The following is a 21,094-nucleotide window of genomic DNA, read 5'->3' as shown; positions in this document are numbered from 1 at the left end:
GACTCTGCCAAGAAGAAATGTACCAACAGCAGCCCAACAAGGGCACGCAGGGCAGAGGAGTAACACAGACTCCACTTACAGGACTCCATTGCCTGGTCGCTCTATGAGTCAAGGGGCCTTACTGGATGCACCTACTGATCAGATCACCTATCCTATCGTGAATATGTAAATGGTGGGGCCACTGCCGACCAGCTGGTTCAAAAAGCTGCATCATTTGGATACCAAGTACAGCGCCATACATTGCATAGGGTTTGTGCTTGGTATTGCACCTCAGCCTTATTCTCTTAAATGGTCACTAACTTTTCAGACAACTTAGTCTCCTCTCATAGAACGTGAAAAAAATGTAATTCCCTTTAATTAAAAATGTGGCTGCTTTCTGCTTGAAAATCCTGTCTAAACTTCCTGCCACTAGGTGTCTCCCTTCTAGCTAATTTGTAGTTCACTTTTTGTTACTAAGGAAGTCTGTCCATCAAGACCAGCTGGAAAGTGTAGGGGTCGTCCTTTTCTATGTACTTGTATGTACTTATGGCTGCTTGTGATGTTACAGATGGGATATTATTCACAGACAGCAAGCAGCTTTACTGACTCTGCTTATAGATGTTTTGTTTTTTTTTATGTAGATTGTGAGCCCCATATAGGGATCACAATGTACATTTTTCCCTATCAGTATGTCTTTGTAGAATGGGAGGAAATCCACGCAAACATGGGGAGAACATACAAACTCCTTGCAGATATTGTTCCTGGCAGGATTCAAGCCCAGGACTCCAGCACTGCAAGGCTGCAGTGCTAACCACTGAGCCACCGTATTTCCCCTTTATAGATGTTTTTTCTTGTGTTTTAGCTGCATGTATTTGCTTTGTATTTACAGTCCACTTTCCCTGCATCTCCTATACACTGTATACCAATAAGTATTCGGACACCTGTGGTCTTAGCGGCACAAGCGGAATTTACAGCCTCAACCCTCCGGGGCTTTCCACAAGTCCTTGTATGACGGCTCGTGGTATTTTATTCCATTCGGCAGGTAAGTTCGTTCACCGATTTTGGTCGGCTGCTGCACCCTTTAGTTCGGCGATCCAACTCGTCCCAGAGATGCTTGATAGGGTTCAAGTCTGGGCTCTGGGCAGGCCACTCCAGTCTGTTAACCTGATAGTCACTGTACCAAGCCATGGTAGACCTCGCTAAATGACAGCTGGTGATGTCATCCTGAAAGTAACTTTGGTCCGTCCTATAGAACCGCCATAATGTAGGAAGCACATTGTTATCTAAAATAGTGCAATAGGCGTCGACATTGAGTCTACCATGCACTGGGACCAAGGGTCCAAGTCCATATCAGTAGAGAAACACCCCCAGACCATAACTCCACCTCTGCAGAACTTTATTGGGTGTCCAAATACTTACTGGTAGACAGTGTGTTATGGGCACTTGGAGGCAGAGCAGTGAGAGGGGCAGACTGCTTCTTATTGTACACACATGGCCTGAGAGACCAGCAATACCCTTCCCTTTTCAACTTTATGAAAGCTTGGGTACCCTTTAAATTTGTCTGAGCTGTTTCTGGACCATGTGACCAATGAACATGACGTCATCAGCACAGAACATAAAATAGCCCATAATAAGGTACATGATATACATTGCAGTAAAGGTGATAATATTACTGGATTCTGTATTTGTGAGCTATCATTACCCTTCTAGTCCTCAGCTTTGCCACGTGACTGATCTTCTGCTTCTTCCACTGACACGCCGTCTTATGTAAGGGCATGAGGTCAGTTTCTCTATTCATTCCTAAGACTCACATCAAAGCTCTCATAGGAATAAATGTAGAAACCCACTTTGTGTCCACACATCAAATGAGACGGAGAGTCTGAGTTCTGGTCACATGATACAGCGGAGGACTAGAAAAGAGTGGACCACTCACAAATACATTCAGCCATATGGGAGTTTTATGAACTTCTTTAGCACAGGGAATCCCAGACCAGCTAGGGCTGCAAATAAGCACCAAATTCAGGTAACAAGTCACTTAGCCAAGAGGCATTAGATAGTGTTGGGACAATTTAGGAGACATTATACCATGGGCGGACAATTAGGGTACATTATACTGTGTAATGCCAATTAGGAGACATTATACTGTGTGAGTCCAATTAAGGTACATTATATTGCTGGGGCCAATTAGGGTACATTATACTGTGTGAGTCCAATTAGAAGACATTATAATGCTGGGGCCACTTAGGAGACATTCAGTGGCGTAACTAGGAATGGCGGGGCCCCGTGGCGAACTTTTGACATGGCCCCCCCCCCCCCCAACCGATGACCTTGACTGACCCCCCTCCTCTGCACTCTATTATGTCCCTTAGTAAGCCCCGCACACAGTATTATGTCCATTAGTAGCCCCTGCACACAGAATTATGTCCATTAGTGGCCCCTGCACACAGAATTATTCCCCATAGTGGCCCCTGCACACAGTATTATCCCCCATAGTGGCCCCTGCACACAGTATTATCCCCCATAGTGGCCCCTGCACACAGAATTATGACCATTAGTGGCCCCTGCACACAGTATTATCCCCCATAGTGGCCCCTGCACACAGTATTATCCCCCATAGTGGCTCCTGCACACAGTATTATCCCCCATAGTGGCCCCTGCACACAGTATTATGTCCATTAGTGGCCCATGCACACAGTATTATGTCCCAGTGTGGACACCCATAAACAATTATTATACTCTGGGGTCAGCATACTCTGGGGGGTTATACTCTTTTCAGACCCCAGAGTATAATAATCGGAGACCCGGGGAAATAAAAACATTAAAATAAAAAAAAAACAGTTACTTACCTGTCCCCCGGCTCCTATGCTGTCAGCCGCCACTCTCGTCCTTCTTTGATGATGTCGGACGTCACATGACCCGGGAAGCAGGCCGGGTTCATGTGACGTCAGACAAGTATGACGGAGGGCTGGCAGGATCATGGAGAGGTAAGTAACAGTATTTTTTACGTTCTCTTACCTCTCCCGGTCCGCCGATCATTATACTCGGGGGTCTGCAAAGACCCCTGAGTATAATGATAGTATTTGTGGGGCCCGCTGTGTCACTTGCCAATCCCGGCCCTGCCAGGATCGGAAAGTAAATAGGGCCCGATTTAAAAAAAAAAAAAAAATTTTTTTTGAAATCTTTGCACTGGGCCCACTAATGTGTTAAAATGACCCTGGTCACATGTTTCTCCTCCACCAATCAGGTCTGCAATGCTGAAAAGTTGCAATGACCAGCAGATAATAAGTATTACAAGGGAAGAATTTGGGTTTCCTTTGGTATTGTACATGGTACTTCTTGTGCATCTGCAAACCATATTACATGATGGGATGCTATCCCTGATATTTATGCATCCCTATTTCTATTGTCCCTGGTATTTCGGAGCAAGTTAATGGAGGATGACATCACCACATAAGGATGTGACCCACTTCTGCAATATTTCAGTTTACTGTATTGACACTCAGGTTTGTATTGTAGTTTGGGGGAAATGAATATGTTAGTCATTTGGGAAACATTATAAGTAACCTAAGGTCAGCAACCTGAAATTGGAAATCTGGAAGTCTCCTTTACTCTGAGTGAGTGTTAAAGAAGTTATCCAGGATTAGAACACAAGTGTCTGCTTGTGCTCCTTAGGAATAATGCACTCATGTCCTTGGCCTGTTAGTATTGCTGGACTGCAATACCAGACTCAGTCTATGCACAGATATGACACTATTTAGGGAGCCTTCACACGGAGTTTACGCTCCACTCATTATGAACGTAAACTTGATCAGAGTGAGCAGCGTAAAAAAACCCAGATCCCATTGACTTCAATGTGTGCCGGCATACGCGCTCTACCCATTGAAATCAATGGGAGGCTTTTTTTACCTATTGCTTTCAATGTGATACACGCATATGCCAGCACCCATTCAAGTCAATGGGATCTGTTTTTTACTCCGCTCACTCTGATTGAGTTTACGTTCAGAATGAGCGAGCGTAAACTCCGTGTGAAGGCTCCCTTAGGGTTTAGTATCTGCATTATATTGTGTGAGGCCATGCAATGGCATGATAGCTGTTAAGGCCCAATGCACACGGGGCAATCCAGACTGGAGAATTTGCTGGGTATACTTCCCAGTCTGAACCTTGTCAGAAGATGGAACTCCTTGCATCTTAGTAAGATATGGTGTTGGCAGCCCCTGACTACTTCCGGCTCTACTGCCTGCACCCTATATGTGGTATCTCCTGACTGGATTCAGTCCAGTACATCGGACAGACGGATGTTCTGGTCCAGATCGTCCTGTGCACAGGAGTTCTCCAGTTTTCCAATATACTTTCTGTATCAATTCCTTATGGTTTTCTAGATCTCCACTTACCGTCATCCATTGTCCATGGCCTGAGTGTCCATCTCATGACCATGGACTGTATATCTCATGACCATGGATGACAGCAAGCAGAGATCTAAAAAACTGTGGGGAATTCTAGAAGGTATATAGGAAAGTTGTAGAATTTTCATTATACAAACAATAACATTAATTTACAGAGACTGGACAACTCCTTTAAGGTGTATGGCCAGCATTGCTCATGGTTGAGTTACAGATTGGAAGAGGTAAGGCTTCCCAAAGGCTAAAGGTAATGATAAGAGGTACTGAAGACAGTCTGTATAACACCGTACATCTGTTTTATGTTTCCAGTAAATGCCACATGCCTTCATTTCCTTCAGGCCTCCTCGTTCCTCTGGGCAGACCTCATGACTCATTGGAGATAATGTATTTTGCACAGTTGAATAGGAGGAATGAATGGGACACTTAGAATCAGGAGATATTACTTAGATTAATTCTTGTGTGTGTCTTCAGTAGAAACATGTGCAGTCTATTATTCTCCTGCTCGCTACAGAAGAGGCCCTTTCACCATCTACATGCCAAACAGACGCTATTTCATCCTATTACTACATTATATAATTTCACTACAAGTAGCAGGCATTATTCACCTGACCTTTAGCAATTACCTACAAGCCGTCCGTAACAAGTACTGCATGGCTCATTGAGTGGCACCGCTTCATGTGCCCGGGCAGAGAAGGCCACTTGGCAGGGGTCTCCAGGGAGAGAGCTATTACCTAGTACTACCATACAAACATTGCCATAGGCTAAAGTAGTGATATGGCAGGTGCATGAAATAAAGTTATTACGTGGCTTCATAAATTAGATCCACTTTTTTCTTCCTTGTGCCAACTACACACTTGCCAAAACACGTAGCCCTATCATGTCTCTACACACATAGTCATACACTTCGTTTTGGTGCAAACCCAGGAAAAGAAGTGACCCCTTGAATACCAGAATCGGTCACATCTGGATGACAAGGTCTTCCACCTTTGCTGTTAATGTACCCTGGGTAGGATTGGTCAGTGGGCACATGAAGCCCATGCCTAGGGGCAATACTTCCCAGGGTGACTACCATATTGTACATAATGCAGTAGTAGCTGCAAATTCATTTACACTCTTATAAATGAGGAGACATCCCAGTTACGTCCCTCCGTCTGTCCGTCTCTCTGTTCTATCACCCTATAGACATAATTTATTGATAGCTCGGTGTCTATCTGTACCCACATTTATCCGCCTGTCTATAATCTATGTATCCATTTACTTCATATCTTTCTATTTATCTGTTCATCACCATCCTAGCATTCTATCCATCTATTTATACATTCATCTTCCATCACAAATCATATCTATCATCTTTCTTTCTATCCATCTTCCATCACGATCATATTTTTTTCTATCTTTACATTTATCCATCAGCTTCCATCACTATCATATCTATCATCTTTCATTCTGTCTTTCCATGTATCCATCCATCTTCCATCATCATTACATCTTTCTAGCCATCTTTCTATTAATCCATCTTCCATCACCATTATAGCCATCATCATTCTGGCATGAGCCTCATGGGGGGTTTTTTGCCTTCCCCTGGATCAACACTGTAGGGATTGTAGGGTTATAGGTTGGACTTGATGGACTAATGTCTTTATCCAACCTCATCTACTATGTAACTTTCTATCTTCCATTAATATCATATTTATCCATCACTATCATATTCTCGCTCTTTTCTTTCTTCCCTTCTTTCCATCTACTCAATTATCTTCCATCGCCAGCATATCTTTCTATCCATCCATCGCCATATCTTTCTATTCCTCCTTTTATTTATCCATCTTCCATCACCATTATATCATCTTTCATTCTTATTTCTTTTTATTTAATCGATCCACCTTTCATCACCATCATATCTTTCTATCCATCTTTTTTTATCCATCCGTCTTCCATCACCTTTCTTTATCCTATCTATCTATCTAATCTTTTTTATTAACAGTAGTCCCAGTCTGCTATAGTGATACAATACATGTATATTGTCTATTAATACACCACTTTCTTTTCCTCTCCCATGTACAGATTGACTGTTCACCCACAAGAAGATCTTCCCAGTCCTTTCCTAGAGTCTAATGTTATGTAACAATGGTTTTATTACTCCATACAATAGAATACATACTGTAGTTTTATATTATTATCAGTGCCATAACAAACCGATGAACAAAACCATATAAAGTTAGCAGCATCTTCCGCAAGTACAAAAATACACATCTTTTAATAATAGCATAATAATGGAAATGACATCAGGACGATCTGTACAAACTCATGAAGCAGATGAGATTCTTACCTTAAATATAAGAGGACATGGAACATAAATTACTTAGGACACAAGCTTCAATATTGCACGGCTGAAATATAACACTAAGGTGTACTAGCACAAACAGGTTAAATTCTATGTCATATATACTGTAAGTTACATCTAGGCTTTCATTAAAAATCAGGTACACCCATCAGAGGGTCACTACGTATTATTTGGTTTGTATACATAGATAAATAAGGGGTACACGGGGAGAGAGCAGTTTGTTGGTCATATTGGGGTCTTGCAGTCATGGCACTGCCTCTGCTAACAAGTAGTTGTGCCCCATAAATCTTATAATAGGGTTCTGCTATACTGATTCCGGCCCAGTTAACATTTTCCCTCTAGCTCCCACTGTTCATAGTTATCAGAGTAATTAGTTCCGCCACCCAATATGCTTATTATACTCTCTACTGTCAGGTGGGTGATCCCAGATCATCTCCAGCCCAGGACCGCCCACTTGACAGTAGATAGCCTAATTAGCATATTGGGTGTTGAAAATAACAGCACTGATTACTTAGAACCAGAAAAAAAATTCAACTTCGCTGAAGTCAGTGGAGCAGCAGCTATTGAAGGATGCAAAGAGTTGGTGGAGATGGAAAAATAGTGGTGGGTAGGACAGGAGAGGATACCGGTGGCATCTCCAATGACTTCTATAATGGGTTTGTGCTGGATGAGACCAGATGTTCACCTGTTCTTTGCTGGACAGCAGTGAAATCCAAAATAGGGACGTGCGGGACAGGACTGGAAGTTGTAAGCTGTCCTCTGCTGGCTTTGTTGCGCATGCGCAGAGCAAGGAGTTAGCAGTGGCGACGACGGAGACTTGGACAGAGGACAGTGGAATGAATAGTCTAGGGTTGGGGAACTGCAAGCCTGATCAGAGACCATGAAAAAGGGGATGTACAAATGAGGATAACGTGGTCAAGAAATAAAAAGAAGGGATATTGTGATGGCACAGATATCCAAATAGCCCACCTCAAAAAAGAAGTTTATTTGGGGCCTAGAAAACCCCTTTAATACTAGGGTGATATCGCACTGCAACCACAACTAATAGTGACTCGAAGCCCTGGCCTTAAAGCAGTTAGTCCAAGTCTTCCAGGCCTCAGCTGCTCTTATTTGTATGTTCAGCCCTTGGCCCCTGTTTCCCAAAATATCTCTGCAAAATGGGGTAATCCATGCACACCATCTACTGGTCTACTTTACCGACTCCCTTGAGGGACCATGGGAATCATTGTGTTTTTTGGCAATGGAAGTAAAAAGTCTTAAGAGCACCCCGGTATGGCAGCAGAAATGGTAACCTGCAAGAGCAATAGACATGAATGTCCATCCCATAAATCCAGTTTGGTTAATGTTACCCAAGAATGTGATGAATAACTTAGTAATATCCCATTATAGTGGGCACAACTCATTGTTCGTCTTATACAGAGCTCCAACATTGATTTAAAGCGATTTTCCAGGCTGCCTCTTACTAAGACTCATTGTCTGTATGGACAGAAATTTCCGGATTTTCTTTCTAAGCTCACTTTATTCCATTGACTTCCTGGTGATTCTCTGACAGACTTGTGTTTATACAGAGCAGCCAATCAGTGAAGGCAGAGCTTCAGGGAGAGGGAGAGAGCAGCCGCCTGAACCAATGATGAGACAGGAGGCGTGTCTCAGACTACCTCAGACTCCCTGTAGGCCCACAATATATTTTCCCATCCTCCATACATGCAGTAAGGATGTCTGCAAGTGGTTAAACTATATAGAGTCACCATAGCTATGTCTAGGACCTCTGCATTGGAAAAACAAAGTTCTGACCACTATCGAGATACAGTAAAAAGTTATTCAACATAGAATTTCGGACCTCGAAATCACATGATGATAAATGGTAGCAATTCACCTTAAGACACAGAACCCTCTCGTTGCAAAATGGGATCCCCTTAGTTTTTCTTTTGTATATTAGAGAATTCACATGCAACAGATTTATTGCAAAAATTTCTGTGGCCGTCACGTTTATGGAATGGAGCTTGGAAAAGTTCACGCGGCCTGCCGTCAAAAATCCCCATTCTAATTTATGGAATTGTGGAAATTTTTGAAACAAATTTGCCCTATGGGAATCACCTCGTGAGGCTGTATACAAACCTAATAATATACTGTAAAATGTAAAACCTGTTAACAAGAAAACTTAAATTTCATCTCCATTCAGACAACACAAAACATACCGATCCCATATGTACATTGGAATGAGTAGCAATGGTTTTTTTGTTAAATGAAATAAAAAGGAAACCCTTGTATTAACACAATGTTTTCTAAGAAAGTCAAATACTGTAAATTTCTGGTAAAAAAAACCCCACACTACACTCGTTCACATAAATTACACGTAGATGAGACTCTTCCATAACCAAAATGGATTCATAATATATGAATAGAACCATTAGTCTGTATACCCAATGGGTGGTAGGACCATTGTAGAAGCCTGGTTGGATTCTTCTAACCCAACACAACCCTATACATAGGATTCTTCTGCAAAAAATCTTTGGTCAAGGTCTTCAAATTTCGGGTCACTACAACATTTTGTGTGCCAATCTCGTCCACCCTTAAGGATGGGATTGTCACATTCTTGTGGCTTTTTGATTTGTTTATGTATGTCGGACTGGAAGAATAAATCTTCAGTATTGGTGGTAATTTTGGGAGAGACGCAAAAGTTTTTCTCCAAGTCACAATTTGCAATCCTAATTCCAGTGTCCACGTTGGAAGGTAGAATTTTATTCTTCTTAAAACTGGCCACACGTACGCTGAGTGAGGATTTGGAGGAGTCATCCTTTGTGCGAGACAGGTCCTCCTCTGGCCGGTGGATTGAATGTTCACTAGAAGACTTCAGGCTTGAGTTGAGAAGCACAGGCTCTTCTATGGTGCAGGAATTGGTAGACTTTCTACGGTTTCTCTGACTAAACAATGAAATATTATGACCGAGAAAAAGGGTTTGTGGCAACTCTGAGCTGTCTTGGCTGTGAGAAGATATTTCAATGTTAATAGAGACAGGAGATGGGAATATAAATGAGCTACAAGCCACCCCATTGTCACCATTCCCATTTCTGTCAAGAACAACTTTGTCTCCGGCATATGGTAAGGACATCCGAGTTGTAGCTTCTTCACCATATTTCCAGTTGGACCTTCGTGGATCTTCTTCCCTATACTCTTTAGGTCTAAGTCCAGTAGGGTTGTGTTTGGCGTCACACGTTGAGTTTGGCACAGTTACATGTTCCCTAAACAGGGAACCTTCTGAAATTTCCTGTATACTTGGTGATGTAACTTTTGTGGCATGATCAGTATGAATTTTGCTCCTGTCCTCATGCTTGTCCGTCTTTTTGGAGGACCAGAGTTTTGCAGCAGATCGGCTATTTTTTAACCATGTAATGGGTGGAGCACTAACCGAAATTTTATTATTATTTGGAGACTCAGCTCCAGCTTTTCCAGTAATACATGTGGTGGTGTTATAAGGCTGCTTGCCCTCTTCATCCACCACAAATCCTGAAAAGGAATTTTCTCCAAGAAAATCTGGACTGAGTTCTACTTGTTTTTTGTGTTGCCGCAACGTGCAGTCCAAGGGTGAAGGCACTTCATTTGAGTTTAACACTGAATAGTCTGAAAATTGAGAAAAAGCGCTGTCCAAGGAACTCAATGAAGATCCTGAAGGAGATGTCCCAGGAGAAGACAAGCTAGAACAACTAGTTCCTGAGCATATATTAAGCCTCAAAGCATTGGGTGGCATGAGTCTATTGGGAGTGCTTTTCTTTTCACCTGTCTGCTTTTTATTGCCATTTTTACTAACGTCAATACCCAAAGTCAAACTGCGATTTATAAGTTTTTGGCCTTCAACTTGAAGATAGCGATGCTGCTTAAGATAGTCGTCAGCTGACTGGGAGAGAAGAGCATCACAGCTTGAGTTATTCTCATGTGGCGACTCATTAAGTTGACTAAACCTCGAGGCCAAGATTCCAATAGCTGGTTCCGAACAACGTCTGTGTCGTCTCACGTCAGTAGTAGAGGAGTAACCAGAAGTATTGGAACATAAAGAGTCCTCCTCAGACTGCTCATGTAATACTGATCGATGATTAGAAATTGCTGAGGACTTCACAGGTCGCGTATGAGAAGAGTTATAGGTGGCGTTCTCTTCGTTGTAAACGTGATCCAGATCACAATCACTTAACGTCAAAACGGAATCTCTGCTTCGGTTTTCATGACTCCTCTTTGTGGGCAGACCACTGTATGGGGAGTCTCCATCATCATTAAGTTCATTCTCCAGGCTATCGTACGAAGAGTCAATATGCTTAAAGGAACAAATATCTAAGGAAAACAACAAAAAAATGGTGTTAGACCCGACTATAGTCACCTATATTTTTAGTAATATTACAATATGGTGTTTTTAGTGGATAGTACGGCCTTGTATTTTCTAATAACCTCTTTCTGAGGGTATCAGTGGATAGGTGTGGGGATCGGTGAGTGAATATCTGCCGTTACTTGTTGGGATAATCCAGTAGGTAGCGGCGTGATGCCTCTCAGTCTGAAGACTAATAAAAAGGGCAACGTACTGTATGAGAACCATTAAAAGGGCAATATTCTGTGTTGGGGACCAATACAGGAAAAGTGTTGTGTGTGGGTGCCGATAATAGGCGCAGCATGTTTTGTCGGGGCCAATAAAAGCAGTATAGTATAACTGGGACCAGTAGAGGGGTAGTGTACTGTTTGGGGGCCAATAAAGGGAGCACTATACTGTATTGGGGCCACTAAAGGGAGCATTATACTGTATTGGGGCCACTAAAGGGGCATTATACTGTATTGGGGCCACTAAAGGGGCATTATACTGTGTTGGGCACAGTAAAGGGGGCATTATACTGTGTGTAGGAGTAAAGGTGGCATTAAACTGTGTGGGGCCAGCAAAGGGGGTGTTATACTGTGTTGGGGCCAGTAAAGGGGATATACTGCATGAGGGTCTATAAATGGGGCGAATGTCTTATAGTATCTGCAATTTCTGATTTTGTGAGGGTTCTGGGGAGAGTAAATGGTGGTGTGTAGGTTTTGATTGTCGAGGGGCTCTTGCCGAGGGGCTATGTGGCCCAATATTATGTAGTTATGCCCCTAATCATTTGCCAGTATTTACAGGCATGTTCCTTACCTGAGCTATCTTCTCTGTTATCGTCCTTAGCGGATAAGTTGGTATATAACAATGAAATGTCATCTCCAAAAACCAAGCAGTAATTTTCTATTAGGAACTGCACAAGCACCGAAACCTGAAAAGAAAGATGAAATATGCTCAGAGCGGATTGGATCCAACCATCAAATCTACTTGTAGGCCGTAACTACGAGAGGTGCACAGTGTTCAATTGCACCCAGGCCTAGGAGCCTGATGGTACCCAAAAGATCTCTGACAAATAAAGATGTATCTTTCCTGACCTAACCTTTTGGCTGTGTACATTGAGATATTTGTGTTACAAGAAGACCAGCTTTTCAAAACAACACAAATTTGTGATATTGTGTCACAAGATGCTCCCATGAGGGTGGGCACACGTATGAGAAAGTCAGTTTTAAATGCAGCATTATAATCTCAGCCTCAATCATAGATTTTGCATCAGGGGTGTTTGAGTTAGGTTTTAAAAAGTTTTTTCATCTATATCTGGGAAAGCTGGGTACCACTCAGCTTTTGTAGACTCTCAAATGACAAATCTTCTTTATGCAAATACATGCCAATAGTTGTGACTATATGTCAGGACAATCCAGGGACCTGGACCATAAAAGGGGTAAGATTTTTGCAACTCACACTCAAGAGTGGGCATTCCTAGATTCTTTGTGGGCCCAATTTTTCCTACTCAAATGACTAATATGACCTAGCAAAATGGCAGCATGAGTTGGTTGAGAAATAAAGGTATAACTTCAGGGGGTGCAGGTCGTGTGTTGCACCCAGGCCCAGAAGCCATAGGGGGCCCATAAATAGTTTCTTTCCAATAGGAGAAGACCAGTACTATAAACAATACAATATAGTTGGGGGTCCTGATAAAAATTTTGCATTGGGGCCCAAGAGCTTCATGTTACATAGCTGGTGATAAACCCTGTCAGAAGTTATGGCAGCCATAGTTGATACTACAACTTTCTCAGACATAAATGGAACTAAAAAAAAGCTGAACATGAATTTTAGCTTCATAGTAGAAGGAACCCAAGGACTTACCTTTCTTGTGAATTCGCCCTCGGCCTCTGGGCTGGAAGGGTTGGGCAGCCACAGAAGACTAGGGGAGATGCACACAGCCAGATTGAAGGCCGTCATTTGGTTGTTTTCGGAACGTTGCTCAATGCAATGTAAGACCCCAAACAAGTAGCGCAGCAGGGTGGTGTTGACCGGTGGAACCTTCTCCAATAGTCTGATTTCAAAAAGGAAGAACAATACCAAATTGTTATAGGCCTTCAAAGTGTATGTGGACAGATTTGCCTTCATGAGACAACCCCTTTTACAGGGTCAAAAGGTAAAAACAGGGGTGGCCAAACATGCACATCCATGGGAGTTATGGAAATTTACGAGCGTCATAACTTTCCATAAATATCAATCATTTTAAAGGAAAATATCTGTGATCCCTTTAGGGATTGCTGGAGATCCTTCCCGGCAGCCAGACTTCACCAATCTCACTGTTTTGACTTGCCGGACTGACAAATTTGTTCTGGGAAAAGCCGTTTTGTCATTGGCCTGACTAAGTATGACGGATATCTCCATATCAACATTTAGGATGGCTAAATCTATGCTGAAGAATCTGATGTGAGCGGGAAGAGGAATCTGACATCTCGCTGAAGGAGCTCTTTATAGCCTGTGAAATATGCAAAAGCAGTGAAATAGGTAAATACTCACTTCTTTACAGATTTTATTTTCTCCGCTTGACTTCCTTGATCCAGCACAGAAACCCATTTGTCACAGAGTCTAGATGAAAAGACACTGCCGGGAATATTACGAAGGAAATCCTAAGAGGAGGGAGAGGAGAATTTATAATAAAACAGCGGATGCCAAAAAGTGTCAACACGTAGACTGTGAACATGTCTTATGGACTCGAAGGAATCTACCTAGCTGTCTAAACATATCTAGTTTATATCTAGAAATATATTATATATATATATATATATATATATATATATATATATATATATATATATATATATATATATATACCTGAATCTATCCATCTAGACATTCATCTGCGTGATATGTAGTCTGAATATCTATCTATTTGTTATCCATTTATCTTTCTATCTAGATAACTATTTTTATATCCTATCTACTTATCTAATATACCTATTTAGAGATTTGTCTATTGTCTCCAATATCTGCATGTCTATCTTACTCATACTTATTACTTCCATCCATCCAATTATATTTGTCTATTTAGCAATCTAATATCTTTCTATTTTTTATATCTAAGTATCTGCCTTTCCATAAAAGTATCTATCCATCCACATATCTTTCCATCCATCCACATATCTTTCCATCCATCCACATATTTTTCTATCCATCCACATATCTTTCCATCCATCCACATATCTTTCCATCCATCCACATATCTTTCCATCCATCCACATATCTTTCCATCCATCCACCCATCCACATATCTATCTATCCATACATCCACCCACATATCTATTTATCCATCCACCCATCCACATATCTATCTATCCATCCACATATCTATCTATCCATCCATCCACCCATCCTCCATCCACATATCCATCCATCCACATATCTATCCATCCATCCACATATCCATCCATCCACATATCCATCCATCCATCCATCCATCCACCCACATATCTACCCATCCATCCACCCATCCATCCATCCACAGAATTGTAACCCCTTGTGAACTTCTTAAAGTCACACATACCTTAAACACAGATGCCGTCACGAAAATAGATTCACATGCAAAATCAACATCAAATCCCAAGTTGAGCCTTTCTTTCATCTCTTTGCAGGATTTTACATTAGCCGAACGTCTAAAGATGCCCCTTGTGAATGGTCCATCTTGGCAGAGGACAGATAACATATCCTAAAATGGCAAAAAAACTGATTGACATACAGAATGTAAATGTAACAATGGTCATACAGATAAGAGTTGGCCAAGTCTGCAGATTTCACCAATATTGGAAAACTATCTAATGAATATTGGGATGTGTTCACTCTACCCAGGTGATAATGTTGGGGAAAAGTTGGATCGGGCATGGTAAATTCCAAAAACGATGCTCAGCATGTCTAAGTCACCTCTGGGGCCCATGTTGTTACCATGCGAGTAGACCCAAGAGACAAGAGGTCATCTCCCCTGGGCCTCAACTGGTATACTTGGGGTCTGAAGTTTTAATCTGTCTGAGATTAATAAAAACTGACAAAGCAATTCCCCCATCTCTAGCTGTTCCCATGCGTTTTCCTAAATAGTCAAGCTTGAAGCTGCTGTACCTAAAATATAACATCTTAGAAGAAGAGAATTGAAGAGTATTGTGGATTTTAGGGGCAAGTTCTCCTTTAATAGGGTCTTCACATGTACTGGATCTGTGGTTGTATCTTGAATTACAGTGATGTTTGGACCTGCATTAGGCTCTACGTGCTCGGCACTCGCATATATAGTGCTATACGCTGGCGTGGTTATAGTTATATTTTGAGTTATGCTTACATTGTCACGTACAGCTATACATCATATGACATTACCGTTCACAACACGCAATGTATAACCAAAGAATTTTCTGTCTGCGCTGTGCCAGTGCCTTAAAGCCACGTAACACTTAGCAGCTACGTTTTTCCAGACACGTACATTGCTGCAGAAAGTGACTGTAAATGAAGATAAATTTCTTATTTTAAAGACGCTTTGTCTATCTTACATACTGTGTGTTACCGCCAGATCTGTTCTCAGTGTATAAGATTATCATTTGTCTTCAGTGGTTAGGGCTGATGTTGAGAAGTTAGCAAGGAATAAACATGTTTCATGTAGACCATAATCTATTATAGACCATAGGCATTTGTTAAGTCTTTGTTACCTACTTGTGCCTAGTAATCTGTGTATTAAGACTATACTGTAGGGTAGAAAAAAAAATTTGAAATATCATGTGTAAAACCAAAGACTTGAAGTACTCGAGAATTTTTAAATTTTTATTTATGGCCGCAGCAGGGTTAAGTCTATGCAAAAAAAATTTCATCTACAAACAAATAAATGGATAACAAATGGGGGTAAAACATAAATGCACTTGGATGTACATCCATTTTTAGACATGTATTCTCCAGATAATTTGATCCTTGTGAAGGCTGCATTGCCTGGTCTAAGCTGAGCCAAATTCACGCCATCATGCTGAGAGTTCTAGCCCAACCAGGAATCTACGGTCCGATACTCAAAAAATACCATGAGTAGAGATGAGCGAACACTAAAATGTTCGAGGTTCGAAATTCGATTCGAACAGCCGCTCACTGTTCGAGTGTTCGAATGGGTTTCGAACCCCATTATAGTCTATGGGGAACATAAACTCGTTAAGGGGGAAACCCAAATTCGTGTCTGGAGGGTCACCAAGTCCACTATGACACCCCAGAAAATGATACCAACACCCTGGAATGACACTGGGACAGCAGGGGAAGCATGTCTGGGGGCATAAAAGTCACTTTATTTCATGGAAATCCCTGTCAGTTTGCGATTTTCGCAAGCTAACTTTTCCCCATAGAAATGCATTGGCCAGTGCCGATTGGTCGAGTTCCGTACTCTGGCCAATCAGCGCTGGCTCTGCTGGAGGAGGCGGAGTCTAAGATCGCTCCACACCAATCTCCATTCAGATCCGACCTTAGACTCCGCCTCCTCCAGCAGAGCCAGCGCTGATTGGCCGAAGGCTGGCCAATGCATTCCTATGCGAATGCAGAGACTTAGCAGTGCTGAGTCAGTTTTGCTCAACTACACATCTGATGCACACTCGGCACTGCTACATCAGATGTAGCAATCTGATGTAGCAGAGCCGAGGGTGCACTAGAACCCCTGTGCAAACTCAGTTCACGCTAATAGAATGCATTGGCCAGCGCTGATTGGCCAATGCATTCTATTAGCCCGATGAAGTAGAGCTGAATGTGTGTGCTAAGCACACACATTCAGCACTGCTTCATCACGCCAATACAATGCATTAGCCAGTGCTGATTGGCCAGAGTACGGAATTCGGCCAATCAGCGCTGGCTCTGCTGGAGGAGGCGGAGTCTAAGGTCGGACCTGAATGGAGACTGGTGTGGAGCGATCTTAGACTCCGCCTCCTCCAGCAGAGCCAGCGCCGATTGGCCGAATTCCGTACTCTGGCCAATGCATTCTATTAGCCCGATAAAGTAGAGCTGAATGTGTGTGCTAAGCACACACATTCAGCTCTACTTCATCGGGCTAATAGAATGCATTGGCCAATCAGCGCTGGCCAATGCATTCTATTAGCTTGATGAAGCAGAGTGTGCACAAGGGTTCAAGCGCACCCTCGGCTCTGATGTAGCAGAGCCGAGGGTGCACAAGGTGTAGTTGAGCTAAACACACACATTCAGCACCGCTTCATCATGCCAACAGAATGCATTGGCCAGCACTGATTGGCCAGAGTACGGAATTCGGCCAATCAGCGCTGGCCAATGCATCCCTATGGGAAAAAGTTTATCTCACAAAAATCACAATTACACACCGATAGAGCCCCAAAAAGTTATTTTTAATAACATTCCCCCCTAAATAAAGGTTATCCCTAGCTATCCCCGCCTGTACAGCTATCCCTGTCTCATAGTCACAAAGTTCACATTCTCATATGACCCGGATTTGAAATCCACTATTCGTCTAAAATGGAGGTCACCTGATTTCGGCAGCCAATGACTTTTTCCAATTTTTTTCAATGCCCCCGGTGTCGTAGTTCCTGTCCCACCTCCCCTGCGCTGTTATTGGTGCAAAAAAGGCGCCAGGGAAGGTGGGAGGGGAATCGAATTTTGGCGCACTTTACCACGCGGTGTTCGATTCGAACATGGCGAACACCCTGATATCCGATCGAACATGTGTTCGATAGAACACTGTTCGCTCATCTCTAACCATGAGTCTTTGTATATGGAATCTGCTTTGTGTTTTCATGAGATGTAGCTTAACACTATTCTTCCCTGCCTCCTGCTTGCAAGAGCTGACAGGGAGAAACTCATCACAAGCAGGAGGCAGGAGTGACAAGCAGAAGCTGTATCTCATAAGATTCGCTGAGACTCTATTGGGTGACTTAAGAGACAAAAGTTCTATGAAGATCTTTTTGTAGAGCCAATACAGTGTGATGAAACGTCAGAGGAGAGTGTAGGCTGTGATAGGGGAACCATGTCAGAAAGGTGGAAGGAACCACAATGGCTGATAACCCATAACACATCAATTTATACCATACGTGTCAACCCTACTGGAACATCTGTGAATATTCAGAGGTCTGACCTCCTGGGGTCCTGGAAGAGTGGGCAAATCTCCCAAGTGAAGCAAAATGCTCCCACAACCACTGGGCTTTCTGTTACTGTACATGTGATGTGGGCACATTCCCATAAAAGAGGCCTAGCCAGCACATTGTGTTTCCATGTCACAAAAAGGAGTATAACATGCACAAAAATGGGGTTTGTGCAATATGGCTTCATGAAGCAAGTTATTCTAATGAAGGTCTCCAAATTTTGGTAAGTATAACTTATACAGGAATACACAAGGTATATACAAGAGTTTCTGCATTGTTCTTTAACAGCCGCCTATGCTGAATTATCTAGGAAACAATTTCTGGATGGGTGCTTCCTTAAATGACAAAATATTGGCTTCCTGTAGTCACCACTAGGTGGAGCTGCAACATCTCCCAATAAATTTATTAAAAGGGATTTTCTGGGCAAATCATCATCAGATCTGCAGGGCTTGGGCTCCTGCCGATCCTGATCACTGGTATAGGGCAGAGTTGCAGTATATCAGAACGGCAACTACATGAACAACTGAGTTTTCTGCTTCTGAATCTGTTCTACATATAGTGGCTGCTGAAAGCAGCTGATCGGCGGGGGCCCCCCCGAGTGTCATAAGTATAGGTATTCAATATCATTTGCCCAGCAAACCCATTTATCTGTATAAATCTAGGAGCCTCTAGTAAAGGATGCAGGTAGAATTTTTTTTTATTTATGGGGTAGCACAGTGGGTCCCTCATTTGGCTACGGCCCTGAGCTGCCCCCTAGTGGCCCTGCCTATGGTCCTCACTGTTGTATTAGGTAAAATGAGGCCACCTACATCAATATAACCGCACAGAGATTTATATGGCAGCCACATGTATAGTGAAGCAAAATGTTTAGTTATTTGTATAGCTGATGCGTTTCCAGCTTATGTTAAATTGATTCGGAAATTGCGCTCACCATGACAGCTTTGGGCAGATTGTCATTCTCACATATGGCTGGCAAGGAAAGTCCAAAGAGCTTTCCAGGAGTTGAAGAGGTTGGAGAAAGAGGGACATTATCCAGCTGAGAGTTTGAGCCGCGCCAAAAGGTCCAGTTTATGATCGAGCGTTTCCTCTTAAATGGTTTCTGGCTCGGATCTGGAGGAAAAAGTGAAAAGATTTAATGGGCGAGCAATACTGCGGCCATTATTTTTGTTTTGCTCCTGGGCAATGACCACATGTGTGTGTGTAAAGCAACAATTCTTCCCTTTGTTTGTTGTATCCAGGAATCCCCTGAACCAGTTATGATGACATGAAACATCCCAGAGACTATACACTGATCCTGACCACAACTGTATACAACCTCATGGGGGGTTGTATCATAACAGATCAGGCTCCAAAAGTCATGACTGTAAGGATAGGGAAGGACGCACTGGGATCAGAAGATACAGGATAGAACTAGCTCACGCGTTTCACCTCCTGAATATCCCCAGCACAATAGCAATGTATAGTACAGTATTCTGTTTTTATTCCCTCTCAGCAAGTAGAGATAAGAATAGGACTGGCAGTGCTCCAATGCCTAGAAAAACTTCTGTTATTGTAGAGACATTAAATATCTGACGCGTTTCAGGCCAGAACGGTGTCATTTTAATGCTCTTTTTTGATGCATTGTTTACCTTTATGTTTTTTTCCTGGAGATGATCCAGTAATGAGAAGTCTTTGCTTTATGCTTTTTCTATAATACAGTATTTTAATGTGTTTACAAGACAACGGCTTCCCAAATGTCCTACTATGGTATATGGATGTCATAAAGGAAGCTCCGAAGATAAAAACCGAAGATAAATAAGATATCCCTCATGGACAGACGCTGCATTTTCTGAACAATCCTGGCACAAACAGTTTTGAAGGGAATCCGCAGAGAAGACGGGGTTAATTGTATGAAGATCGTCTTCTTCAACTGGAGACAGACGGGGGTGAGGCTTAACCAAAGGGCAGGACTTAATGGGCAACCAACAAGCCAATATATAGCCTATACCTACCTGTTCCCTGCACTCCATTGTGTGATCCTTGTTCCCTTTCCCTCTCGTGCTGGGGCTCGTTGGGCCGGAAATGGGCAGGCTCACATGTAGAGACCAGGGCCTCAATGGCTGTTAGAGAGGGACAGACATCACTCAAACACATCACCAGTTCCGTACCAAGGACTGCTGGCTTGCAACGGGCCCCATTTCCAGCCCAATAAGCCCCATGAGGGGACTGGAAATACACAATAGAGCACTGGGAACAGGTAAGTATGTTTTTGGTTTTTTTTAATCCAACCCAGCCGCTGATATAATTCACAGACAAACCTTTTAACAATCACTTTGTCCTGCTGCAGAGGGGAGAGGATCCTGCTGCAGGCAGTCCCTCAGTTTTTTGTATATTCCACTACTAGGCATTGCTAAGTAATCTTGGTCTTGAACTAGTTAACAAGTTAGGTCTGGGGCAAAGAGTAATGGCTAATAACCACCCTCTAGATATAAAGGGGCATGCATACCACATTTATAGTCCAATACAGCTCATACAACCCTTGCGGATGCTGTAAAAGTGGCCGACCATATTAGTGGTCATGCTGTTCCGCCACCTTTCCTTGAGTCGTGTCTGGTATTGCAGTAAATGGAGCTGACATGCAATGCAATACCACACAGAACCTATATGTGGCACTGTTTTTCATAGGAAGCGTCCGAATTTTTCATCCCTAATATTTTGGGGGAAATACCCTTTAACCACATGACTGCACGTCTTCATCTTCCAGTCAGTAATATTTGTCTAGTTGTCCAAAAAATTAACAATAAAACCAGCGCTGCTGACATGTGAGGGCTTTGTCCTGCGAGAGCACTTAGCCAACATATGTGTAAAATAATCATCACTCTTCAGAATCTAGGAATACGGCCCCACCAAAGAAATGCTGGCTCTGACCGGCCCCGTCTAT

At 42.6% G+C, this 21,094-nt stretch overlaps 1 protein-coding gene across 1 annotated transcript in view; it reads right to left on the bottom strand.

Moving 5' to 3' along the window:
• Positions 1–6,498: 6,498 nt before the first annotated feature.
• Positions 6,499–21,094, bottom strand: part of ARHGAP20 (Rho GTPase activating protein 20) — an 87,609-nt gene continuing 73,013 nt past the window's right edge. The window contains exons 10-15 of the mRNA XM_075266058.1: positions 19,106–19,284; positions 14,613–14,774; positions 13,589–13,698; positions 12,920–13,109; positions 11,873–11,987; positions 6,499–11,043 (exon numbers count right to left, since the gene is read on the bottom strand). Coding sequence (XP_075122159.1) covers positions 9,203–11,043; positions 11,873–11,987; positions 12,920–13,109; positions 13,589–13,698; positions 14,613–14,774; positions 19,106–19,284 — 2,597 coding nt within the window. The 3' untranslated portion in view covers positions 6,499–9,202. The remainder of the gene's footprint in view (positions 11,044–11,872; positions 11,988–12,919; positions 13,110–13,588; positions 13,699–14,612; positions 14,775–19,105; positions 19,285–21,094) is intronic.

This window comes from Leptodactylus fuscus, chromosome 2 (genome assembly GCF_031893055.1).
Source record: "Leptodactylus fuscus isolate aLepFus1 chromosome 2, aLepFus1.hap2, whole genome shotgun sequence".
NCBI lineage: Eukaryota > Metazoa > Chordata > Amphibia > Anura > Leptodactylidae > Leptodactylus > Leptodactylus fuscus.
Note: the sequence above shows the minus strand (reverse complement) of the source record. Positions and strands in the feature narration are given on the sequence as shown.